Source organism: Xenopus laevis, chromosome 9_10L (assembly GCF_017654675.1).
Source record: "Xenopus laevis strain J_2021 chromosome 9_10L, Xenopus_laevis_v10.1, whole genome shotgun sequence".
NCBI classification, from domain to species: domain Eukaryota; kingdom Metazoa; phylum Chordata; class Amphibia; order Anura; family Pipidae; genus Xenopus; species Xenopus laevis.
Genome location: NC_054387.1, coordinates 53,887,713 through 53,914,819, shown reverse-complemented (window position 1 = coordinate 53,914,819; position 27,107 = coordinate 53,887,713). Strand labels below are relative to the sequence as shown.

At 43.3% G+C, this 27,107-nt stretch overlaps 1 protein-coding gene across 3 annotated transcripts in view; it reads right to left on the bottom strand.

Annotated features, from left to right (window-relative positions):
* Nucleotides 1-15,924, bottom strand: part of prkca.L (protein kinase C, alpha L homeolog) — a 112,508-nt gene extending 96,584 nt beyond the window's left edge. Inside the window, exons 1-2 of one of the 3 annotated variants that reach the window (XM_041575670.1) lie at nucleotides 15,921-15,924; nucleotides 10,891-10,922 (exon numbers count right to left, since the gene is read on the bottom strand). Coding sequence is in view for 2 of the 3 variants with exons in the window: in XM_041575669.1 (XP_041431603.1) it covers nucleotides 10,891-10,922; nucleotides 14,402-14,586 (217 nt within the window). In the remaining variant the exon portion in view is untranslated. Of the gene's footprint in view, nucleotides 1-10,890; nucleotides 10,923-14,401; nucleotides 14,800-15,920 lie in introns of those variants that run through there. The other 2 variants (XM_041575669.1, NM_001093673.1) reach the window with 2 other exon arrangements.
* Between the last annotated feature and the right edge of the window lie 11,183 nt (nucleotides 15,925-27,107).

The following is a 27,107-nucleotide window of genomic DNA, read 5'->3' as shown; positions in this document are numbered from 1 at the left end:
ACAAGGGGTTTATGCTCCTACTGCCATACTGCTGCACACTGGGGGCATTTGCACCTGCAGCTGATTAACAGTGCGTTCTGCATATGTTTACCTGGGCAGCCTTTGAATGCAGGGGGTATAATACTCATGAGTATAACTATTAGTGCCCCCTGTATGCAAGTAGTAGATTAATTGGGCAATGGAAAATCATCCCCACTACTGTAACCAAACATAAATCAAGCCTGATTTGGAGTTGCCATTTTGTTAAAGGTACATCATCTCAAAACTCAGCACCATACTGGCTGTGTGATATCCAAACCGACCATCGCAAAACACTTTTTTCCACTAATTTCTAAAAATATATATATATATGTGTGTATGTGTGAGTATAATATAATCCAGCTCAGGGGTTCCTGTTCCCTACGTGCAATAAATCTATGCAACTATTGACTCCTTCTCACCTTTTGTTCCTCCGCTTTATATTAAACCATATTCTTACTTTTATTTAGTAATCAGTTACAAAAATTGTGTTACATACAGGATAAGAAAATGACGTGTTTGCAAGATTGCTACATTTAAATTATACTTAACATAGTAAGCTTAACAACTTGGCATCTTACTAACAACCGTTGTTTCCTAGAGGGCAGTGAAAAAACCTTTGTATACATGTTAGCAGTATTGTGTGTACCTGTAGTGGCAAAGTTTTCCCTAATGCATAGTTCTCTCTCTACTTGAGGTATGAGAGTGGATTCCTTGTTATTACCCACAAAAGCCAACGTAGTGGCTACATACGATAGGGAGAGCCTACATCAGGTTCTACGTCAATCCATAAATCCCATTTCCTATTGAATGTTTCTGGGCAGTAGCGATCCTCCATACGGCCGCATTTTCAGCGGCGCACGGACTGCCGGGGGGCCCTGAGGGGGTGCTGGCCCTGGCACGCTCGTACCCCCTGCACCTCCGGTAGTTCCGCCACTGTTTCTGGGCAGCCTCTTCTCACATATGTGAGCTTGTCTACTGTGCCCATCTTAAGGCCCCCATACACGAGCTGATAAAAGCTGCCGACAGACCGAGTCGGCAGCTTATTTACCCGTGTGTGGGGCCATCTGACGACAGGTAAAAAAATCCAGTAGAATTGCGGCCACATCTGTGCGATCTGACTGCCCGTTTAGAATGCATTATGATCACTAGGGCCCAACGATCGGATCAGCCCGATATCGCCCATTTCAATGTGGGCATATGGGGGGGAGAGATCCGCTTATTTGGCGACATCGCCAAACGAGCGGATCTCTACATCTACACCTTTAGTCTCGGTCTCATCTTGTCCTACAGTACCTATTCAGACTGTCACTTTTTAACTCTTTTGTCTTCATACAGCCCCTACCCAGATTCTTCCAGGGTTCTACTCCACTCCACACTGCACTGTATCCATTCAATGGGTCAACAGCCCTGACAGAATGTGTATAAGGTAAATGTGACACATGGCACAACAACCCATGATTCCCAGGCTGGTCAGACTGCTCCATCAATCAGGCATAAAGCAATGGTTTACTGACCAGTCCCTTATGACTTAGGTGGCCATAGACATAACAATTACGATCTTTCTTGGAAAAGATCTTTCCAAGAAAGATCGTTCGTTTCAATACACACGTATAGAGCTGAATCGTCAGATATACAAGGTGGATATACGGGAAGAAACAATAGAATTCTACCTGTATCTGACGATTCAGCACTAACAATGGGCAATGTTTGGGTCCCTTCAAAGGCACCCGATCAAAATTTTCCGTCCAGCCCGATCGAAGAGCCGACCAATATCCAAGTCTTCTGCCGATATCGGTCGGCTCTTTTTCCACCATACACGCAACGAATATCGTTGTTTCGTACGATATTATCTGTGCGTCTATGGCCACCTTTATAGAGGAGGGTGTTCAGTCTTTAGCCAAGATGGTTGTTGTCTGGGAAATGAGCCACATATAGGTAGCTGCTCTGTGCACTGAATAGCACCTTTCATTGGCCGATGTAGGGCAGAAACAGTATTACCATGAGGGGCCGTTAGGACTGAAAATTTCTAATTGGTACCAAATGTTATCTCTATAAAGGTTCTATTCACCCACAGCCCCTGCCGTCCTGCCCTGTATGTGTGGGACATTAAGTAAGAGCAACTGCACTACAACAATGTTTATATACACACTTCATATATATCCAAAACATACAGAACTACAACTAGTCCATTATCTCAGGTGGAAGAGAGTTCCCACAGTTAGTATTATGTGACTTTTCCCAGGAGACTCTAATTAGGGGGCCTATACCATGTACAGTGAGTAGCGGACTCTTGACTTTCGTCATTTGCTCCCATCGACTACACAGATAAGAGTCTCTGCTTAAAGTCCAAGGCACCCGGGATTAGATTAGAGGTAGCATTGTAGTTGCACTTCACACACTTAAACGTATTCGCAGTTTCCTTCGTCCCACCCAATCACTGGGGAAAGAATGCTAACAGGAGATAACTGTAACAATCTCCTTTATGTAAGATTTAGTGTACAGAGTGCAAGCACCTCCCTTACTATTGTGTTTAACCCAATACACTTGTTAAGGAAATTTGCCCCCTGGACTCTGGTCAAATCCCAATCCCAGTGGCACTTGGTTCCAGCTTTACTATTAGTGATTTATTGGAAAATGGAGACATCACAAAAAGGCATCCCAGATAAGGAGCAACCTTTACTCTTTACCTTTCCCGTATGAATTGTACAGGGAGGAGGCACCAAGGCTTAGACGGGTCTCCCTGAAATGTAAATTGAAAATATCACTTGCCATGAATGGCATCAGGCTGAGTAATAGATTTAATAGAGTCCATTATGTTATACGTTGTCCAATTCGGGTGGCAACCAATCAGAACTACAGACCATCATGAACAAATATGGCTATGAGAAATCTTGTTAGCTTTACATATTCTGGCAGGGAATGGAGAGTCTTTAAAAAGTGTCTAAAAATCAGTAAAATTGGAGGTGATCCAGCATCCCTGGATTATGATGGGGCTCTTTGAGAAATGTGATTATGGGTAACAAAGGATGATGGTAATAAAATAAGGGCAAAACGAGAAATCAGAGGTTTCTTTTCCAATACTATATATATGAAACAAACCAAGCAGAGAGTCTTTGTTCCCAAAAACACAAGCTCACCCAGTAGGAAGCACATTACACAACGGATCTCTCAGTGTGACAGAACCAGCGTCCTATTTAGTGGAACAATCAGCAGAAAGGTACAATAGCACAAAATGTTGCCCCCACCCTGGTGCTCACAATGTGCATCTTTGTTAAGTGCAACTGTTTTCTCTCCAATCATTTTGTTTACTGCGAGGCAAGAAAAGAAAGGACTTTTTATTCCACAGAATCTCGTGAGTCATTAAATCCGAACACGAGATGCAAATGTGGGTGCCGAATGGGTTACTGGGGTGCGAGGGGGAGATTACAGAGGCAGGGAAAGAGAAGATTATACACAAAGAAAGTGGAATACAAGTGTAGGTCCAGCCATATATGGGTCCCCCCCTGTGGAAAGCACAGCAGTCAGCACTTTATCCCTAAACAACAGCTGGGCCGGACGTTTATTGATTTGGGCTTCCCACAGCCAAAAGGAACAACCAGATGGGAACACCTCTCAACCCAATACAAATGTTAGATAATGACATGACTGGACTCCCCAGTTGGGTTAAAGTAAGCTCCTTCCCAAAGCCTGTGACCCATCAGAGGTAGACCTTCCCAAAGCCTGTGACCCCTCAGAGGTAGAAACAATCTAACTGCATACACAAACAGTTAAATAAATAAAGGCAACACTGATAGACACAAAGGGGAAACCTGCAAAGCTTTAGGATCAGGGCAACCCACGGGTTGGGCGTGTTTGGGCCGACCCATTGTCCACAGAGCTGGCTCGCAGGTTGGTGAAGGGCAGAATTCGCTGCCACCTGGCCTAAAGGTTAACTAATTTAACTAGTTGCCTGTTTGAAAGCAGACATCTGACTGGTTGCTATGGGTTACTAAATTGGTGAAAACCTTGCAACTGTTAATGATGACTGATAAGAAGAGAGAGAGAGAAGGGAACCAATTCAGGGAATCGCAGAGCCCACATATTAATCAACAAACAAAATCAAATCCTGCAATTGATCTATAGGTGCAACTTTCCCTTTATAAAACAGTAAAACGAACAGGAAATGTAAGATTTGTGCAGGATGTGGGAGCCCTACTGTTGCGCACAGCTGCACCTGCATATACCTCTCCTTCCCCCAACAAACATGAAAACATCATGATTCTTGGGTGAGACGATAACTATTACATCAGGGGTGTCCAAACTACGGCCCGCGGGCCAAATGCGGCCCGCGATCCATTTTTAATTGGCCCGGCGCAAATTGCAAAAATATACAGAATATGGCCCGCACATGAAACCTGGCTGTAGATTAGAAGAGGCAGATTAACACGGAAGATAATGTTCGGCCCTGTATTGGATGAAGGGGAGGTGGGTAGGACACTCCTTAATGCGTGTCCCTTGGCCCCATTATCCAATCAAACAAGGGCCGGCATTCCTCAGCTAATTAGTTAATTTAGGTCTCCATAGCCCAGCCCCTGGCTATTACTCCCGCCTCAGTGGTGACGTTCCGCTCCGATCACTACGGAATTTTAGGTATTATGGTTCTTGTCGCACTCCGTAAAGCGCTTTCAGATCTTCGCACAGCTGTTGCCATTTCGGTGTTTTGCACTAGTATCTTGGAATAGACCGGCGGCACATAGGGACGGGGAAATACACCGGGGAGCCGGGATCGCTGGTGATTGGGGTATTTTCTCAGGAAGCTATTCTAGATTGCGAGAATGGGGAGATATCGGTTCTATCTTAGCCTAGCTCAATAGAGAGAACTTGCTCTATTGCACGACAGACGTTTTGAGAGTTGTAGTTTTACCATATCGGACTGCCAAGGTTTAAGGATTCCTGGCAAGCTGTTTAAGGAGGCAAAATATAGTTTTATTAAATGTTAATGGTTCAAAGAATGACAGGCTGTATGGTCGGCCCCCACATATTTTCACCTCACCAGATCTGGCCCTCGTTGCAAAAAGTTTGGACACCCCTGTATTACATACACACCTTCATTACTCCATACAGGTCATGAAACTCCAATGTTAATTCTAATATCCTAATATTTTTTTTACTTTATTTACTATAACACACAAAATGTTATGTGTCATATGACAAATTACATCACTAAACTCAGATTATAACTGACAACATCACTAAGCACCGTTCATAAGGATATCATTTAAAGCATATTCATGGCTCTTGTGTATTATATAATGAATAAAGTACCCCCTATATATAGGACATTAGAACATTTTGGGCATTAGGTACTAGAAAAATTCCCTCCCTTTTAAACAAAGCAGGTACTGTTTGTCCATATATTGCAATATATTCAGGTGGACGAACTACGTCAAAATCATCCCTGGTATGGCCAGTCCTACACTAAAAAGAGAAACCATTTAAGATTTTTAAACACGCAAGTAAGCAAGTTGCAGGTTAAAAGTCTGTAGGGCTGCCGCACACACTGAAAAGAGTTAATGGTGCTAACCCTGGTATCATATAAAAATTTACAAAAATACTACTCGATATTCACATTTTCTTGCATTATTTTGTCAATATTTGGGTAGCGTTCCTGTTTAAGTCAAGTGACCAGCTCCCTCCCGGGCCTGCGTGTGGGTGCACAAGGGAATTTAGGAAGGGCACAGAGCCCAGTTAGATATTTATAAAAGAGAAAGGCGAATAGTTTTGAAAGGTCAGAATTTACACAAATTTGCACTACTGCCAAGGATCAGAGAGGAGTTCCATGAAGCGGCAGAGATCTGCCCCTGCACTGCTCTCATTAGTCGGATTTGAGTCACACAGGCCTGAACTGCAATCATCTACAGAACAACAAAAACCTCAGCTTGTCTTCACCCCTACATGTGACTTTATTACTTGATTAATCCTGCTCTCTTCTCTACAAGCACTGGTACTGAGGTTCCCCACCAAGTATCACTCTGAGGCAAGACCCCACCAATGTAATCTCTACAGAGTTGGCACATAGGTTCCCTGACAGCCACTGCTGTAAAATCTCTGGCAGGCAAGGGGTTAATTACATAAAAGAAACCATATACTATATATATACTGCTTTTATGTAACAATAACCCAAGTTAGAGTCCTGGGCAGGTCCAATTTCTGAAACCCGTACCAGACCCGTACTCGCAACCTGAACACCCAATTTGACCCACATGTTTTCGCTACCTCAATAGGCCAACTAAACTTCAGACCCGGGGGACAAGCGAAACTGGAAGTGATGTCCCTTCAGTGTCTAATCTTCGCAAAAAATGTAACAACTGTAAAAACCACAAGGGTGGGTGGGAGGGATCAAGCCTACACTTTTGTTGGGTACCCAGCCAGGTTACCCGTGGACTGCCCTTACGGCCAAGGAATCTGGGACTTTTTGCCAGAAACCCAACCACTTTGCTTGTATTCCGCGGGTACCCGACCCGATGCAGCCCCATCAGCCCCAATTGACCAATCTCACTAGAATCCAGATTGCTAATCTGGGCCTTACACAGAGATACCCTAAAATTACTGGACCACAGGTATTCCTCTGCTAATAACATCTTATACTGAAAGATACAATAAGGGGCCTATTTATCAACAGTCTCGTTTTCGTGGTTTTAGTGGTTTTTGAAACCACAACTAAACTCACAAATTCTAAAACCATGAAGGTCATGGGATTTATTAAAAAGTCCAAATAAAAAAAGGACGGATGGAAAATTATGCTGAACTCTGCAATAAAAAATACAGATACCTTGAAAAACATTAAAAAAAAATGACCTTTTTCAGACAATTCCTAGCACAAAAAATATGAAACCTCTAAAATTCTGAATTGATTTGGAGTGGTCCTATAGGATCAGCACAGCTCCCACTGACATCTATAGGACCTTGACAAACTTTAAATAGCAACGTTTTGTATTAGAGGTTTTCGTGTTGTTTATACTTCGTAAATCTCAAATTGTAAGAGTAAATTCTTAGTAAATGGGCCCCCAAAAATACACTGAGTAGTTTATAAAATGTTCACAGCAGCTTTTTGTAACCCAAGTTGAAAAATCACTACATCTCAATTACATATAATTACATGGCTTGGATGATTTTTTGGACAGACATAATATCAAAGGCTATTGTGATACTAAGCTCTATAGTTAGTATGGGTATGGGTATATAGAATTTAATTAAAAGTAGGGAGGGGTGTGTGTATGGATGCTGGGTTTTCATTTGGAGGGGTTGAACTTGATGGACTTTGTCTTTTTTCAACCCAATTTAACTATGTAACTATGTACATCTCATTTCCAGCAGGCCCCAAAGAAGGGGTTGTAAAATTAACTGTGGTTCTGAGCACATTTGTGACTATAGAATAACAATGTTTTGTATCTAAAGTCTTGTTTTAGGCTAAAGGGGACCAGATTAAATAGCCTGAAAATGGGAATCTTGAACCCACGCATTGGTTATATGTATAAAGGATCAAATATTTCCATCTGCGGAGCTGTGTCCCCATTATGCCTGAGCTGCATAACCATAACTGTATTGCTACAATGCTGGGGGGGGGGGAGATAAAAGCATTTGCTCAATTAGAAAGATAAAGACTAACAGTGCTTGGGAAAGTTGCCAGCCTTGCACCACAAGCTTTGTTTGATATGGTTAATAATCCATACATATTTATATTCATTTGGGGCGCTCAGTCTTGCTCACTGATCAAATAAATATACATCTTAATGGGTTTATCAATTTGCGGCTTGGGCACAAGCAGTCTGGCAGTAGTTCTGTAACCAATTCAGCGCCAGGAGAAATCACCACCTGCTGGGCTTGTTTTTGCCTAACTCCTCATTCTTCTCAACTAGTAAAGTTGAGGAAATAAATTTAACTTGAACTTAGCCACATATCTAATTGCAACCATCTCTTCCGGTCAGGTCACTGGATGAGTAACGGAAAAGAGGCCTACTTGTAGCTTGTACTGCTGGGGCCAAAACACCTTCTAGCACATAGGCAGGGGACCTGGAAGAAAAGCATTGATGTGTGGATGCCCCCAATATGGCTGAGATAGCACAGGTGCCACCAGGCCTTCAAGAAAAAGCTGAGACATTAATATAAAGAAAGCACTGGTGATACAAGGCCTTTCTGAAAGCACTGATGTAGTCTCATAGGTTCTGATGCTGTAATATGGTTCAGAAATAAAGATGCTACAAGATATTCCAGAATGCACAGATACTACAAGACCTTCCGGAAAGCACAGATGCCACAAGACCTTCCGGAAAGCACAGATGCCACAAGACCTTCCAGAAAGCACACATGCTAGAAGACCTTCCATAAAGTCCAGATGCTACAACACCTTTCAGAAAGCACAGATGCTTCAAGATCTTCGGGAAGGTACAGATGCTACAAGACCTTCTGGAAATCACAGATGTTACAAGACCTTCCGGAAAGCACAGATGCTACAAGACCTTCCAGAAAGAACAGATGTGCTACAAGACCTTCCTGAAAGCACAGATGCTAGAAGACCTTCCAGAAAGTCCAGATGCTACAACACCTTCCAGAAAGCACAGATGCTTCAAGAACTTCCGGAAAGCACTGATGCTACAAGACCTTCTGGAAAGCACAGATGCTACAAGACCTTTCCAGGAAAGCACAGATGCTGCAAGACCTTCCGGGAAGCACAGATGCTACAAAACCTTCCGGAAAGCACAGATGTGCTACAAGACCTTTCCGGAAAGCACAAATGCTACAAGACCTTTCCGGAAAGCACAGATGCTACAAGACATTCTGGAAAGCACAGATACTTCAAGACCATGTAGAAAGTACAAATGGTATAAGTCTTCAAAGCACTGCAGCATGTGGAGAACAAAGATAGTAAAACTGGACCATAGAGAAGGCATGAGTTGAGTACATTAATGCTGTAGGAAAGATGCAAGGCAATTTTAACAATTTAAGAGTGTAAGCTCTATGGAGCTAGGCTTTCTGTACCTCTTGTATCAGAAACTATTGTTATGGTTAGTTACTGATCTTTTGTAAAGCACTGCAGAATAAGTTGGCACAATATAATAAATGCCTGGTAATAGTAAGAATATTGGGGTAAGAAGCAAATAACTGAAGGGAGAGAACAGTGTTATTACAGATGTTGCTGATCTCCAACCCAGAGCATGTAAATGTCTCAGAACCCCGGTGGTGGAAATGGCTGGTTGCCCAACAACAAAGGCACTTGAAACAGCGATTGGCCCCCTGACAGGGAGACAGATGTATACTCCCTACACACTCTGTGCACAAAATAAACACACCCCAACTCCGAACTCCAAGGATAAAGAGACACCGCCTCATTGGATCTGATGATGCTCAATTTTTCCTATTGTTTTTGGAAATAAGTTGGTGCTAAAGGGGAAATTTACCCTGTTATACACACCCAGACCATTTATTCTTTGTATATTTGTATTTATATGTATTCTTATATACATATATGAGTGTGAGAAATCAGGGCACCACCCACGGCACTAACCACATACAGAAAAGGATGGAGCAGCTGGATTCAGATAATGAGAAAGAAGAAACAAACAGACTTTCCCTTACACAAACTAACACTCATCTGTCAGCACAACAAACACGTCCCACATCCGGGGGGAGAAGGGAGAGAATACAGCAGAGAAAGATACAGCAGAAATAGGCCAAGGAGCCCCAAACCGTCCCATCTCAGCTACTAAGGGCACTGAGTGAAATGTATAGAATGTGCTCATATTGCCGCAGCACCCCAGATCTTGCTGTATCTGGGGTGCATAATCCTATTGTACCCAAAAGCTAATTTTTGTCCCACTTTAGCCATTGATTCTCTTTACTTCCCCTTTTTAAACAACAGCATGTAAGGGTTAGGCCCTCAGTGTTATGGTGGTCTTCCAAGGTTGGGGGGTGTCCAAGAGGGATGGGATCCCAGAAGGGCTGTTGCCGCTATACAGGATAGACTGGGTCCCAGAGGGGAAAATGGTGCTATACAAGAATAATGGGGTGCGAGAGAGGCAGTTGGTACTATACAAAAGGGATGGGGTCCTAGAGCTGAGTGCACAATTACACTATAGTAAGCCCACCCTTGTGTATAAAAGTAGTGTTACACAAGTAAGGACTGGCAGGAGACAGAAAGGGCAAAAAGCCTCGACTGGCAGAACTGTCAACCCAGCAATTCCTGCGGCCGCCCACTCATACACCTCCACACGGGCAGCACTCACATGCACAACAATAAGGATACTATTTATGAACCTGCAACTGGCAGAACCTACCCACCGAGCCCAATTGCTGGTACTTTTCCTAATTAATCCAATCGCTTAGTTTAGTTTTAAACAGCCGGGAAAAGGCATAGGCAGACTGGCAGCAATGAAAAAGCATGCTCTATTGTCTAATCCTAGGGCCCATTGGGGGGGGAGCACTTCTGCTGTACCTTTCCTCTCCCTTCCAGCCCCACTGCCAATGGCTCACAGAGTCCAAACAGACTTTGTTGCATGCTGGACTCCCATTAATCATGCTGTCCACATGTGGCCCACCACAAAACATCTCCTAGATGACAAGCACCAGCGTCACAGTCATCTAGTGCATCACTTTCACTAGATCTAGGAGCTACCTGTTAATCCACTGGAATGTGTCAGTACAACAGGAGGAGACACCCTTACCCGCTAGTATTACATGTGCCATACACAGGCACTACCCTTGTGACATGACAAATGGTTTGTGTGCAAGAGCGTCCATAAGCGGAAAAACGGAGAACTGCCGTACACGAGGTCACTTACAGGTGCAACATATCTAATCAGCAAGACACACACAAGACAAGTTTATTCTTACCTTGGCACTGGAATCCTTGCTTCCCAAAGCCCCTGGAACACAAGGGAAAAGGGAAGGATATATTAAATGCAGAAAGCTATTGTACATGTATAGCACCCCCCTCCAACTGTATAAGCTCTATGGGACAGAGACCCCTCTTAAAGGGGTGGGTCACTTTCAAGTTAACCTTTAGTATGCTATAAAATGTCCAATTTTACGCTACTTTTCAATTGGTCTTCATTATTTATTTTTTATTGTTTTTTAATCAATTGCCTTCCTCCTATTACTCTCTTCAGCTTTCATCTGGGGGTCACTGACCCCGTTTAAACAACAAATGCTCTGAAGGGCTACAAATATATTGTTACTGTCACTTTTTATTACTCGTCTTTCTATTCAGGCCCTCTCCTATTCATATTCCGTCTCTAATTTAAATCAATGCATGGTTACTAGGATTATTTGTATCCTAGCAACCAGAAACTGAAACTGCAAAATGGAGAGCTGCTGAATAAAAAGTTAATTACTGTAACTCAAAAGCCACAAATAATAAAAAAATAAAAACCGATATGCAAATTGTCTCAGAATATCACTCTCTTCATTATACTAAAAGTTAATATAAATGTAAACAACCCCATTAATTAATTCATATTCATTTCTTGTAGTTTAGGTGAAGTGCATGTGTAACTGTACGTCTCACCTGCTGACACGCACCGCGTTCAACTCCCTCATATCTCAGGGGTACATTCTGCCAATCACCACCCATATAAACAGCTGTTTCTGCCAAGCGGCTACTCACACCCATTGAACCTACATTACTGGGGCTCTGGGATACAACTGCCCCTGATCCTTTAGGCAGCACCAACCACAGTTCACTGTGCAAGCCCTTTAAAATCTGTGTAAACATCCAAGGCCTTTACTAATTCCATGGTGTAAACAGCACAGGAGGCCAAAACTTTACTAATGCTATAGTGTAAACATCCCAGGCCTTTACTAACTCTATGGTGTAAACAGCAGGAGGCCAAAACTTTACTAATGCTATAGTACTAACTCTATGGCTAAGTTGTTTCGCCTCCTAAACTTAAGAAAGATGAGAACTCTTTTCCCCACCCTCTCCTTTCTACTCTTCTCTCTGTTCAATACTCTTTCTCTTACAATACTTGTTTTCATTAAAAAACAAAAAACAAATAAAAGCTGTTTAAAAAAACAGCCAAGCATGTACTAACTCTAGTGGGGTAAATACCTAAAAAATTAAAAAATTAACCCTATGGTGTAAATACTGACTCTATGGTGTAAACAAAACTTTATCACAAATTAAAGGATCTAACGCACTTGCTAGCAAACAAATGTGTGAAATAGGCCAAGTGCCTGTTTACACAAGATCACTCGGTGTAAACCTGAGCATAGAAAATCTTGCACACCTCCATGCTCACACTTTGTGCAATTGTGCCGCATTCATAACTGTGACCTTCGGTTACAGGGATTGGGAATTTTACTATAAGGAATTGCTAGGCCCACTGGGAATAGAGGGGTTCTGTGCAAGACACAAGATGTATATCGCTACACACCCACAAGGCACAATAATAAAGAGTGAGCACATTTATAGAACTGAAAGGTCCTGGTATAGTACTCTCCATGGGGCAGTTACACCCAGGCATAAAGGGTTGTACACAGCATTTCTACAGCTCAAACAGCCCCTCATACAGTATTCACCATCCTTGGGGCCTTACAGCAGCCACTAAGAAAAACACCTAACAGCCACTTTTCCTATAGCGTCCTAGCACAAACCCTGGGGAATTCCTGAGGTGGCACTGGCAGGTTGCAGGCTGGATGTCAGTAGTTAATATTTACCCTCAAGTCCCTATGGGAATTACTCACACATTCTTTGACATCTCTCAGCCAATTTCCCTCTATGGCAGCAGCTACAGAGACAAAGGGATCCATTCCACATGGTCACTGAACTAGAACCTCAGCACTGCTTAATGGGAGTTGAACTTAAAGGCTGCAAGTTGGACATTAGCTCCAATGATATTAGTTGAAGGAACAGTAACACCAAAAAATAAAAGTGCTTTAAAGGAATAACAATAAAATGCACTGTTGCCCTGCACTGGTAAAACTGTTGTGTTTGTGTCAGAAAGACTATTATAGTTAATATAAACAAGGTACTGTGTACTCATGCACAGGATACAAAGTAGATAACAGATACATTCTGAAGAATCCCATTGAATACTACAGAGATTATCTGTTATCTGCTGTGTATCCTGTGCCTTTTCTCCTTTTTGAGCATTGAATGACTTATATATATATATATAGTATCCGGCAGTGCCCGCACTCAATCCAAGAGGTGCATGATCAAACCTGTAGTAGTATATGAATAGAAGATCAGCACCTCTGACAGTGCTGATCTTATATATATATATATATATATATATATATATATATATATATATATATATATATATATATATATATATATATATATATATATATATAGATAGATATAAATAGATATACTATTTTATATATATATATATTTATAACTATTTTATAGTTTCTGAAGTAAACACCCATTTTATCAGTACATTATATTTTCATTACTTTAAAAGACTTTCATTTTTTGGTGTTACTGTTCCTTTAAGCTGGGGCCATTATAGTGGCAGTGGTGTTGGCAGGAATATGTGGTTGCAGCTGCCATTGGTGTAATGGTAAGTAAAGAGACAGTAGCAACAGATAGGGCAAAAGAGAAATAGGAAACATTCAGGGCAGGTAACAGGCAGTATAAATAGGTAGGGTGGGCAGCTGGAGTACTTACCACATTGGGTGCAGAAGGTGGGCTGCTTGTGGGTATAAAGGGCAGTAGAGGTACATTGGGGCCAGTTGTGGTATGTACCATACAAAGTTGGTGTAGTGCAGGGGTCCCCAACCTTTTTTACCCGTGAGCCACATTCAAATGTAAAAAGAGTTGGGGAGCAACACAATAAGGGCTGTGCTTGGCTATTTGGTAGCCCCTATGTGGAACTGCAGCCTACAAGAGGCTCTACTTGGCACTATACTTAGTTTTTATGCAATTAAAAATTGCTTCCAAGCCTGGAATTCAAAAATCAGCACCTGCTTTGAGGACACTGAGAGCAACATCCAAGGGGTTGGAGAGCAACATGTTGCTCACGAGCTACTGGTTGGGGATCACTGGGTAGTGGCTGCAGAAGCTGAGCAGCTTGTGAATACAGGGGGACTAGGGTTATATGAGGGGACACTAGGGGTATAAGAGGCGGCAGTTGGGGTACTTACCATATAAAGTGCAGTGGCTGCAGAATGTTTGCTACTTAAGGGTACAGGGGCAATAGGGACACAAAGGGACAGTAGAGTTATGTGAGGGGCAGTTGTGCTACTTACTATATCAAGTATGTGTAGAATGTTGGCTGATTGTGGGTGTAGAGTTGGGTTCAGGGGTAATATAGGTATATAGTAGGGGGCAGTTGGTGTGCACAGTGAGCAGCAGGAGTATATCAGGGGCCAGTAAGGTACATTTGATACATACCATATAAAGTCGGTGCAGTGGCTGCAGAACGTTGGCTGCTTGAAGAAGCGAGCGATGAATTTGTGATTCTTCACCTCGTGCACGTTCTTCTGTCTAAGGGCCCCCTTGCGGGCAAAGCGCTGGACCACGTCCTGTAAGGGGGATGAGGACGAGGTGCTGTCGTTGTGCTGGAAGACATCAGCCATGGTGCTGGGTTCTCCGGTACCGGGAAAAGTCCGAATCCAAACGGGCAACCACTGCCCCACTGACAGCTCCGGGCTGGGGAGCCGCCTCCATGCCCTGCTCCCCGCCCCGTGACGTTTTTAACCCCACCTCTACCGTGCCCGGGAACGCCCCCTACTTGGGAAACACTTTCTAGAGCCCACCCATTCCCTAGTTTTGGCACCGGCCTGTCTGTAACTCACTGTCCGCAACGCAGGGACCTCCTCCCAAGCAACCCGCTTAGTGACGTTACCACGTTGCGCCTAAAGTCCCCTAAGTCTTTGCTACTCCATTTGCCCCTCCCCTTGGCATGGTGTCTATACCTCCCGCCCATTTGAGCTTCTGACCCCGCCCAATAAGCGTTAGGCTTATCTCTTTGCGTTGTGCCATAGCATGAGAACGAAGTGTCAGCGGCACCTGGCGGTTCTGTGTGGTACTGCGACTTCTCTCATCCTTCATCAACCTGCATTGAATATGTATTGGATAATTTACCCTCCCTCTGCTGTAAATTATAAGCATACTAGGAGTCAAGTCACTGAGGGGTTCTGTGACAATTTAAAAACACAAGGCTGCAGTCAAGCAGGGGACTCTAAGTATCACTCGTATTATAAGGGATAATGTACCCCCTACTGTAAATTATAAGGATATTAGAATTCACTGAGGGGTTCTTTGACCATATAAAGGCACAAGGCTGCAGGCTGAGTTATACAGGGAACTCTTAGTATCACTCATGTATTATAAGGGATGATGTACCCCCTACTGTAAATTATAAGGATATTAGAAGTCACTGGGGGTTCTGTGACCATATAAAGGCACAAGGCTGCAGACTGAGTTATACAGGGAACTCTGAGTATCACTCATGTATTATAAGGGATAATGTACCCCCTACTGTAAATTATAAGCATATTAGAAGTGACTGAAGGGTTCTGTGACCATATAAGGGTACAAGGCTGCAGGGATGATCGTGGCCCCTCTGCCACCTGTGGTGGCTTGCTGGTCACCCTGAATGCCATTTCGAAAGTGTAGTAGAAGACTACTAGAACAGCCAAATTTTAGGTATAATAACCATAATTTTGGCACCTTTGTTAAGGTGCAGGGCATTGCAATCAGAGGCAAGAGTCTAACCTTGTCTCATTGTAGAAGCACCACTATGTAAATTATAAGGATATTAGAAGTCACTGGGGGGTTCTGTGACCATATAAAGGCACAAGGCTGAGTTATACAGGGAAATCTGAGTATCACTCATGTATTATAAGGGATAATGTACCCCCTACTGTAAATTATAAGGATATTAAAAGTCACTGAGAAGTTCTATGACCATATAAAGGAACACAGGCAGGATCTAGAAGGGAACAGAACAACCTTAGGGCAAGATATAGGGGCAGCAATATATTGGACCAAGCATTTAACAATAAGGTAGGGCAATCTTAACCCACTGTATCTCCATAGACTTCTTGCTTCTTCTACAGTTCCCATCTCACCTTATCTCACAACCCTTCTACCTACAAATGTTTTTATGTGGGCACTTCTACGCATACTTTGGGCCATGAAGACAGGACTGAGCTTAGCTGAGATCCCGGCACACATGTAGATGAGCTGATTCTATGAGATGTGACATATAAAGCAGACTGCACAGTTTTGATATACCCCCTGCAACATCAGAAGACATTTCTGGTTATGTAAGAAACCTGTAATACCATGGCTTTGTCTCAGCTCCAGTTACAATGAAGCCATAATATAAAATATAATAATATTTATACCCCAGGGCTGCATTAAGCAACTGCTGCAACATGAGGGTTCCCGGCTCAGAGGAGGAGAATAATCCTTAAAGGAATTCTGTCATGATTTTTATGATGTCATTTTTATTTCTAAATTACACTGTTTACACTGCAAATAATTCACTCTATTATATAAAATTAAATTGCTGAACCAGCAAGTGTATTTTTTTAGTTGTAATATTGGTGTGTAGGCAGCCATATCAGGTCATTTTGCTTGGTCATGTACTTTCAGAAAGAGCCAACACTTTAGGATGGAACTGCTTTCTAGCAGGCTGTTGTTTCTCCTACTCAATGTAACTGAATGTGTCGCAGTGGAACTGTGCTCTGTTGTTAGGTTGCTGGTAGGGTCAAAGGAAGTGGTGATATCACTCAGAAGCGTCACTAGAGCATGACGCACAGCCGGGCCCCGCCCCCCTCCGAACGGCCGCATTTGTCAGCGGCGCACGGTCTGCTGGGGGGCCCTGAGGGGGTGCGGGCCCTGGCCCGCTCGCACCCCCTGCTCCCCCGGTAGTTCCGCCACTGATATCACTCCAACTTGCAGTACAGCAGTAAAGAGTGACTGAAGTTTATCACAGCACAAGTCACATGACTGGGGGCAGCTGGAAAACTGACAATATGTCTAGCCCAAGGTCAGATTTTAAAATGAAATATTAAAAAAACGGTTTGCTCTTTTGAGAAACAGATTTCAGTGCAGAATTCTGCTGGAGCACTATTAACTGAAAATGTTTTCCCATGACAGTATCCCTTTAAGTATTTCTGAGATCAAATGGTAACAGTGCAAAATCTTTGTTTATAACAAAAGCTGCCACAGAACAGGGAAATATTTACTTTTACTTGAATAATATTCCACCCTGGAGTAAATACTGCATCATCCTAAAGTAACATTGGCCCCATCCAAAATTATATTATATGGAGTTGCCATAAATCTGTAGAATTTGTGTATTTCTGGCTGCTGGGAACAGCAGGGTGACTGGAAGCAACCCACAAACACTGTCCTGCTATTGCCACTTATTCTGGATCAGTTAAAGGGCAAGTAAGGCCAGCGGCATACCGACGCAGTAAAATATTTCATTGAGCCACCGGAGACTCTGAGAAAGAATGTCCCCCACACAGTCCCTCAAGGCTAAGGGGACAGTGAAATAGGTTCCCATGATCCTGCAATGGATTTATTTTCTCCGGACAGAAACCAGTTCTCCAATTCCAACATCCCACTTCCTCAAAAGTTTCAGCCCCAACTCAAGATGCAGAGGGAGATTACAACCATGCACCCAATCTCCCACCAGAGGCAATACCCAATTCCTGATGCAACATTCCCACAGGGAATCATGCTCCCAAAGCTGAACTTCAGGAAGATGCATCCAAAGAAGGCCACTGGACATAACATGTCCCTCTTTCCTCTGCAGGTCAGTAATGCCCCTTTTAACTGGCCTGCTCCTACCTGGAAGAACAGGCTGTGGATTTGAGCATGGCGAGCTTCAGGCAGAGGCTACACGTAGGAAACAAACAAAAAATTGGGACCAGGTCTTCACAGGCTTCACCCTTTCTCTGTAGGGCAGCTTCCACTGCATCCAACGCTGTACTTTAACATTTCAGGCACCAACCTTTCTTCTCAGTTTTGCCTACCATTCTCTCCCTTCCCAAATTTGATCCCTAAAATTTTGGGGCTGTTAAAAATTCCTGGAGTGGAGAGGCCAGCTCCTTATTTAATAACCAAAAAGCTTGAAAATTATCCATGTTGACCAGAAACCCAGAGGCCTCTGAGTTTCTTCTGATTGTCTTGAACAGCACTTTCATATCTTCAGGACAAGAGACTACTTCCATGACATCATCTGCATAGGCTACCGACCGAAGGGCTGGCAACCGGGGAACAAACCTACATTCCATTCATCTGTAAACACCTTAGAAAAGGATTGATTGCTAAAACATCAGCAGAGGGCTAAAGAGGGCTAAAGGGACACCCCTGTCTCACTCCTGCCCTGACCTCAAATTTTTCAACACGCCACCTATTGATAAGTGGAAGGTTTGCGGTCCATTTGTACAAAGCTGATAAATGTTCCTCGGATGCCATACTTTGCCAGGCCAGGCGCACTAGGCAAGCTGGGCAGTCACAGCGCCAACTAAGCATGCGAATACGCGCTCGCGTGTGCATGCGCGACTTTGCATTCGCGTGCACGAAATGGAGTTTACGCGCATGCGCAAAAGGGAATAAAACTGATAAAAAGTACAGAGAGTCGGGCAGAGAAGGGAACCGGACTTGGGGTAGGCGACAGAAGAGGTATGTGCCTGGTGCCCCCCCCAGCTTTGCGCCCTAGGCACGTGCCTACCCCTAGTTCCGGCCCTGAAATATACTCATGATCCACTCGATCAATGGCCTTAGCCTGGTCCAGAGACAGAAAGTAGCACACAATGTTATGGACTTTGCTCCGCCCTTTCACCATGCAGAATTGGACAGGAGATAATACATTTGCTGAAAATAATATCAATCTAGTAAAAAGTATCTGTGCGAGAAGCTTCCTGTCAGTGTTGAGAAGGGCAATTGGCCTCCAATTTTCAACTCGCTTTGGATACTTACCTTTTGACAGCAAGATCAAGGAGTATTCTCTCATAGAGGGGGGTAAGATACACCCTTCCAGTCAGACTCTCTACAAGAACCGGAGCCAACTGGTCTTTAATTTTCTTATAAAATTCGTCTGTAACGCAGTCCAGTCCTGAAGCCTTCTTTTTGGCAAAGCAGTTTTGACCTTGTCCTCCATGATCTCAGCAGGCAAAGGCTCAAAATCCAAATTGGTTACATCACGCCCTAGAGTTGCCTCTAGGAAGGATGAAGTCCTTCCCTTATCCAAAGCCTTGGTTCAGAACAGAAAAGCGTAGAAGTCTTTCACAATCCCAAGGATTCTCTCCCTTGATGTTTGTAACTCACCCTTGGGAACAATCAGACAGTGACAAGCTCTCAGACAAAAATTCTTCAAAATTCTTGTATGAAGAATTTTTGTCTTTCTGTTCCTAGTGGATGATGGACCACTGATGGTACATGCACCTGGCTATTGAGAATTGAGGGTTAACTTGAGCTGACTCTAATAAGCTACCAGTGACAAGCTTCCGGCCAACATTCTCTCAATTTAAAAAGGGGTCTGATGAGTGAAAACTCCTGTAGTCCCCTGCATGAGAGATTTGTAGCGGCTTTACTGACATGCTCTGATCTGGGCCTTCAGCTGGATAATTTTTGACCCATCCACCCCATCTGACTCTAACTTCTTTATGAATGTCAGGTACTTTTTATACCTGTTGCCCTCCCTACGTACAGATCGATTTGAAAGAAAGTGAAGAATAAGCGCTTAACATCCTCCCACCACAATGACACAAAGTCATAAAAATCAACTCTGCCAAACTTGTGCTGAAGAAGTGCCTTAAAATTTTGTTGAACTGACTTATCCTCCAGGGAATCTGTGCTAAGCCGCCACAGACCCTTCCCTTCTCTTTAACAAAGTCTCCAATGTAAAGGGAAAGGTTAGATGGCCTAAATACTCAACCCCAACTTCCCTAACATCAGCAAAATCCTCACCTGGGCAAAAGCCATATCCAGATGGCTACTCCTTCCCCCACACCTGTAAGTATGAATCACTTTCTGGCCTCCCCAAGTCTAAATATAGCCTGATTTCAGCTAGTAGAGCCCTCCTGTCTGACATAGACTGTGGCCCATAAACATTTATAAGACAAAATTGTCACTTCCAACAACGCCAACTTGAATCTCAAGGAGACAATGGGGTATATTTATTAAAGAGTAAAATTCCGCAACTTTCCATTCATTCTATGGGATTGTGAAAGGGCGTATTTATCAATGGGTGAATTTTCTCACTCTGGCAGACTATGGTGACCTCTAACTTTGCCCTTTGATGAATGTGCTCCAATGGACTCTAATACTAAGGCCACCTCTAAATAATAGTGCCACTCCTCCACATGGCTCCACGGCTATGGACCAGAATGAAGGCCCATGGCGTCAATTAGCCTTTGCCTTTCTTAGATCCCCCTGAGTAGTAAGATGGGTTTCCTGAAAGAAAAACACCTCAGCGTCTAAGTTTGCCAGACTTTCAAAAGCCAAAAATTTGTCTTGCTGCATTTTGACACTACACACATTAGATGTTAAAAACCTAATTAGAGATGATGCCATCATAAATATTTGTTATGGTTTGTGCCTTCCTTCCCTTTTCTAAAGAATGCACTGCATCCCCATATGGCTTAACTTGGAGACCTAACTGCAGTTGCTGTTCATCATCACTCACTGGGTTTGTGGAGCTCATTGCAGTTTCCCTCATACCTTTCTTACTGACTGGCTGCTTATCCCCTTCTCTAGTTCTCTTCTTTGAAGCCAGTTGAACCTTCATATCCTCCTGCTCCAACTCCCTTGGGTTACTCTCTCTGGCTTCTTCTCTCCCCATCCTCACTGGGTTTGTGGCCAGAGTCTGGGAGCTCATTGCAGTTTCCCTCATACCTTTCTTACTGACTGGCTGCTCATCCCCTTCTCTAGTTCTCTTCTTTGAAGCCAGTTGAACCTTCATATCCTCCTGCTCCAACTCCCTTGGATTACTCTCTCTGGCTTCTTCTCTCCCCATCCTCTCCAGCCGCAGGGTCTGCTTCCTCTGTAGTTACATCCCTGCTTTCTGCCCCATCACTCCAGGTGTCAGAATTATTAGCTAGCACTGAGAATTGTTCTCAGTACTAACAGAGAATTAATTAATTATCTTTTTTCAAAATCAACAGTTATGTCCCATGTGCCCAGCCCCTCAAGTCACTGATTGGGTACTGCCTGGTAACCAATCAGTGGAAACCAAGAGAGCTGCAAATCAGGAAGTTCTGTTGTCATGTTAGACATCCAGTCACTCCAACCTTTATAGATTACATTTTTGGCTAACTACCTACATTAAAAACATTTATTTTGCACAGCCTACCTATATAGCCAGTTTTTATTTTTATACTGAACAGTTCCATTAAAGCCCTTTTATTCTGACCGCTTCCTTTCCTGGTCATCCATGTCCTGCTGATCAAATGCCATGTTCAGCCAGTTAATCTTGCCACTCCGTTTCTGCAGTCTGGGGGGTAATGGCTTTATAAATTCTGCCTCACTCACAGATGATGCAGGGCTGTTAGATGTGCTTGTCTGAAAAGATCTTTGCAATGCCGGTTTTGCTACTGGAGTGTGGATATTGGATCCCATTGCTGCAAATCACTGTTTAATTTGATAAACGTCCTTACAGGGAGCAACCTCCTTATGCAGCTCTGCAATCTGCTGTTCTGTCTCAGCAAGCTCTTTCCCCAGTTAATGAACTGGGGAATGCTTTTACATTTATTAGATTCCTTCATTTTGCCTCCCAAAACAGCCATTATGTCTGTCAAATATTTTATTGACAGTTGCAAAGGTTTTTTGGAATGTAGCGAATTCTTTGAGTGCATCAGCTACTCTTTCTGCAGTGAGTGTTTGCTTAACTTCCCCTTTTAATCTTGCTTGTTTCTAAACAGAACCTTTACATGTAGCTCCTTTACTGAGTTTATAAACAATGCTGGTTCCAGGGCTTACACCAGGGCTGCTGCCTTCTGAGCTATGGGAAACTAATGCAATGGAGGAAACTTTACTCTCCAGGTGCCAGCTGTTCCGTGTTCTACAGATGTGGGTGAATTAGTGCAAGGTCTGGCAGCTGCACCCGTAGCCCCACTCTCCTGGCAAACTGGCTCTGATATCACACCTGATAACTGCACCTGATTACTCCCCACATGCCAACTGATTCCAGCTCAGACAATGAAGGAGCTGCTTGTTTGTCAGAACTGCCCTGGATTCTCTGGTGCTCACAGTCCACAGTCACACACTGCTGGGGGTTATTTTAAATATTTGAGTTAATATGCACACTTGTTTCATGTATTGCAGTACTATCACTTGTTACAGAACAATGTTTCTTTCCAGGCACATTCACACTCACTGTTTGCAATTCAATATTAACTTCTGTTGAAATTAAAGGTACAGTATGTATTTCCATATCTTTGTGGTCCGGTTAATTTATTCCTTTGTCAAACGCCATACCTTTTTTCTCTTGCATCTTTTACTTAACTTGCCATCCTCATACCTCCCAACATTAAAAAAATGGAAAGAGGGACAAAAAGTTGTGACAAGAAACATGACCACGCCTGTTTTATGGCCACACCCCCTAATTTCCAGGTCTATTTTACAAAATTTGGCAGGTTATGAAAGTTTGACCACATTTCTGGTTGTTTTGGTGCAATGACATGACCACGCCTGTTTTATGGTCACACCCCCTAATTTCCAGGTCTATTTTACAAAATTTGGCAGGATTTCTGGTTGTTTTAGTGCAATGTTTTGTGATATATATATATATATAACAGTTGTGCTGCGATCCGTCCGCGATCCAACGGGCCGTCGAGGGGCTCTACACACGGGCCGATAAGCTGCCGACTTGGTTTGTTGGCAAGCTTTTATCGGCCCGTGTATGGGGGCGTTAGGGGATAGTATAGAGACAATTAAGAAATATAAGGAAGCCCTGAGTGGGTGAAACGTTATTGAGAACCCAGCATATATTTCTATTATGGGAAAGGCTTGTTTTATTTAGGGCAATGTTTTTTGCTACAGAAGTGGAACTGTACATTAAACTGTGCAGATGTAGAAAGATGTTTCCCTGAAAAAAAATATTTAGATTTTTTTGGGTAAACAAAATGTTCCACACAGAAACACACACAATGTTGAAACATTGCCTGGCATTTAATTCAAAGATATTTGTGGTATAGGGTTGCCACCCAGCCGGTATTTACCTGCCAGGGCCGGGGCCGGTATTACAAATTTACCACCAATGTAGCTGCCGTTAATTTGTAATACCTAAACAGAAACTTACCTCTCCTTCGTCTTCTGCCCCTCTCACGTTGGGGCCCCGCCCCCTTTTGTAGCATGCCACATGTAGCTCCGCCCCTTTTTATGTCACAGTCTATCCATTTACCCGTGGCTCCGCCCCTTTTTGCGTCACAGCGTTACTGCCCCCATCACTGGCTGGTAAATTTTTTTAAAAAAGGTGGCAACCCTACTGTAGTGGCAGTGGGAACCTGAATAGATAATTGAGGTTAGTGAATGGTATCTTTTGGTATGCCCTGGTACCAGACTGACTCCATTAAATGGTAGTAATGCTGGAAATGGTGGAAGTGCTATAATGCTATAGTCTTTATAGGATAAGTTACTGTCAACTGGTTGGAGATTCCTATGAATTATTTAAAAGGGAAGTTCACTTTCCATATACAGTCTAAATGCCTATACCACCAGTGAGTGGCCTTGTGAATACACTGAGATCAGCAGATTTCGGACAGAAGAGCCCCCCCACCCTGTATGCAGTCTGAGCTTACAGAGCATACCAAAGGCCAGATGTTGTACAGTTAGGTCCATAAAAATGTGGCCAGAGGCAACTTTTTTCAAATTACCACAATGAATTTTAAATTAAACAACTCAGATGCAGATGAACTGCAGACTTTCAGCTTTAATTCAGTGGGTTGAACAAAAAGAGTGCATAAAAATGTGAGGAACTAAAGCCTTTTTTAACATAATCACTTCATTTCAGGGGTTTAACAGTAATTGACTCACAATTGACAATTGACTCAAAGGCTATTTCTTGGGCAGGTATGGGCAATTAATTTGTTATTTCATTATCAATGAAGCAGATAAAAGTACTGGAGTTGATTTGAGGGGCGGGTGCTTGTATGTAGAAGATTTTGCTGTGAACAGACAACATGCGGTCAAAGGAGCTCTCCATGCAGGTGAAATAAGCCATCCTTCAGCTGCAAAAACAGAAGAAAACTCATCCAAGAAATTGCTACAATATTAGAAGTGGCAAAATCTGAGAAAGAAAGAAAGCAAGCACTGGTGAACTCACCCACCCAAAAAGATGACGATCACAGAATCATTTCTATGGTGTCACCCCTTCACAACAGCCGAACAAGTGAACAACTGTCACGGTCGGCACCCTAAATTCAGAACCAATGCTAAGCACCCTGTTCTCGGCTCTTGCTTCCGCCTTTCACCTCGGGAGGAGCCCTCGGCTAATCGGATGCCGCCAGGTCTTATAAAGAGAGGTGCCAAGCAAAGGGTTCTGAACGAGCAAAGGGGCACGACGGTAATGCAAAGTCTTTTGGGCAGAAGGTCGCGGTACAAGGCGTAGACAGAAAGCATAGTCAGATCGGGTCGGGGCAGGCAGAGTACAAACGGAGTCAATCAGAAGGGATACGGAATAAGTGGAGTCAGTTACCAGGCAAGGGTCAGGATACAGAAGTCAGAATCGTCCAAAAACAGGCAGGGGTCACAACAAGAATCAGATCACAAAAGCTATACAGCACAGAGGCACCAGGAAACTCACGAGTAACAAATCCTATAACGGGCAGTGTCGTTGCCTGTGCCTATAAATGCAGAGGAGTTAGTTCCCGGCTACTACTGAAGAGGAGCGGCGTGGCGGTGCGTCACCGCTGGGCAGTAAGTTATTACAACAACACTCTCCAGGAGGTAGGCATATCGATATCCAAGTCTACCATAAAGAGAAGACTGCATGAAAGTAAATACAGAGGGTACACTGCAAGGTGCAAGCCACTTATAAGCATCAAGAATAGAAAGGCTAGATTGGACTTTACTAAAAAAAAACATCTAAAAAAGCCAGCACAGTTCTGGAAAAACATTCTTTAGACAGATGAAACCAAGATCAACCTATACCAGAATTATTGCAAGAAAAAAGTATGAAGAAGGCGTGGAACAGGTCATGATGCAAAGCATATCACATCTCTATAAAACATGGTGGAGGCAGTGTGATGGCTTGGGTGTGAATGGCTGCCAGTGGCACTGGGACACTAATGTTTATCCATGATGTGACACAGGACAGAAGCAGCTGAATGAATTCTGAGGTGTATAGAGACACTGTCTGCTCAAATCAGCTAAATGCAGTCAAATTGATTGGGAGTTGTTTCATAATACAGATAGACAATCACCCAAAACATACAGCCAAAGCAACCCAGGAGTTTATTAATGCAAAGAATGGGAATATTATTGAATGGCCAAGTCAGTCGCCTGATCTGAACCCAACTGACCTGCAATTCACTTGTTGAAGACTAAACTTGGACAGAAAGTCCCACAAACAGCAACTGACAGAAACTGCAGTAAAGGCCTGGCAGAGCATTAAAAGGAGGAACCCCAGAATCTGGTGATGTGGCGTAACTACCGGGGGAGCAGGGGGTGTGATTGCGCCAGGGCCCGCCCCCCTCTAGTTACGTTGCTGTGTCCATGAGTTCAAGACTTCAGTCTGTCATTGCCTGCAAAGTGTTTTCAACCAAATATTAGAAATGAACAATTTATTTTTAGTTTTTTAATTTGTCCAATTGCTTTTGAGCCCCTGAAATCAAGTGATTGTGTTTTATTTAAAATTCATTGTGGTAATGTACAGAAACAAAATTAGAAAATAGTTGTCTCTGTCCAAATATTTATGGACCTAACTGTATAAATGAGGTGAGGCCAGTAATACCCACCTCCTCCGATGCAGGGATCTGAGTGCCTGGCTCTTGGTATAGGAAGAGTTAAAATGATCATTATCTACGATGCGTTACTGAGAAATCCCATAGAGCTGCTCAGAACAGATTATCTCGCTGATTCCCAGCCAAACACATAATGACAAACTAGGTTAGTGGTGTCAATATTTATGTTCCATGGACTGGAAAGGACAAGCCTGTATTTATTTTAGCTTTTCCCAACATTGCAAACAATCCAGCAGTTGCCTCTTAATTAATGAATTCAGACTGCTTGCTTCACACCAGGCCTGAAAAGCAAAGCACTAGCTGGGCACAAAGCTGGGCGACTGATGCTCCTTGCTGGCATAGAAGCACTGGTACTCGTTACACAAACAGACTGTCAGACAGTCAGACAGTATGGCATGAGCTCACCAGTGGTAGCCTTATGAACCCCTAAGATGAAGGCCATGACACATGAACCCCATGGCAATACCTTTGAGTTTTGTTTCTGTACACATTATAAGTAATAGGTGCTCATGAAGGTGTTCTTTATGATGCTCTCTGTATCTCCATTTCCTTCCTGCCAAGAAGAGGGAGGGAGGGGGCAGAGAAAAGACCCCAAAGTGCATGTGGTGGGGCCCTATGAAGGGTGTCTAGATGGCCTTCTATTGTAGGAGCACCTGGCAAAGCTGATACCAGTGGGTTAAGGGGTAATATGTGCTGCACAGCAGTATCAGTAGGAGGAGGAGGCTCATGGCACGGTGGGACGGCATTGGGAGCCTCCTTGACTAGGGTGGTGGACCCTTGAGGTGACAGCCACAGTAGACCCCATTTACTCAGATTTTCTGGGGTCAGCTTACTGTTAGGGGCATTTTTGGACTTGCAAACTTGCATGAGGTTAGGGGTTGTGTAGCAATGAACGGTATTGCTAGACATCTCCCTTTATCTAATGATATTGTATGGTTACTACAAAAGATCTTTGTTCATCAATGTATCATATCTCCTAGTGACTGGCAGAGCATGGTTAGTAAAGGACAAATAAACCTTTGGATACTGACACTCACACTCACACAGGGAACATTCCTTCCTACTCAGTAAATCAGTAATGGATCCAGCAGAATAAACAGAAAGAATAGTTTGGGAGGATAAAGCCAGACCCCAACAGGTAAATTAATATTTAAACTAAGGGATTACAAAAG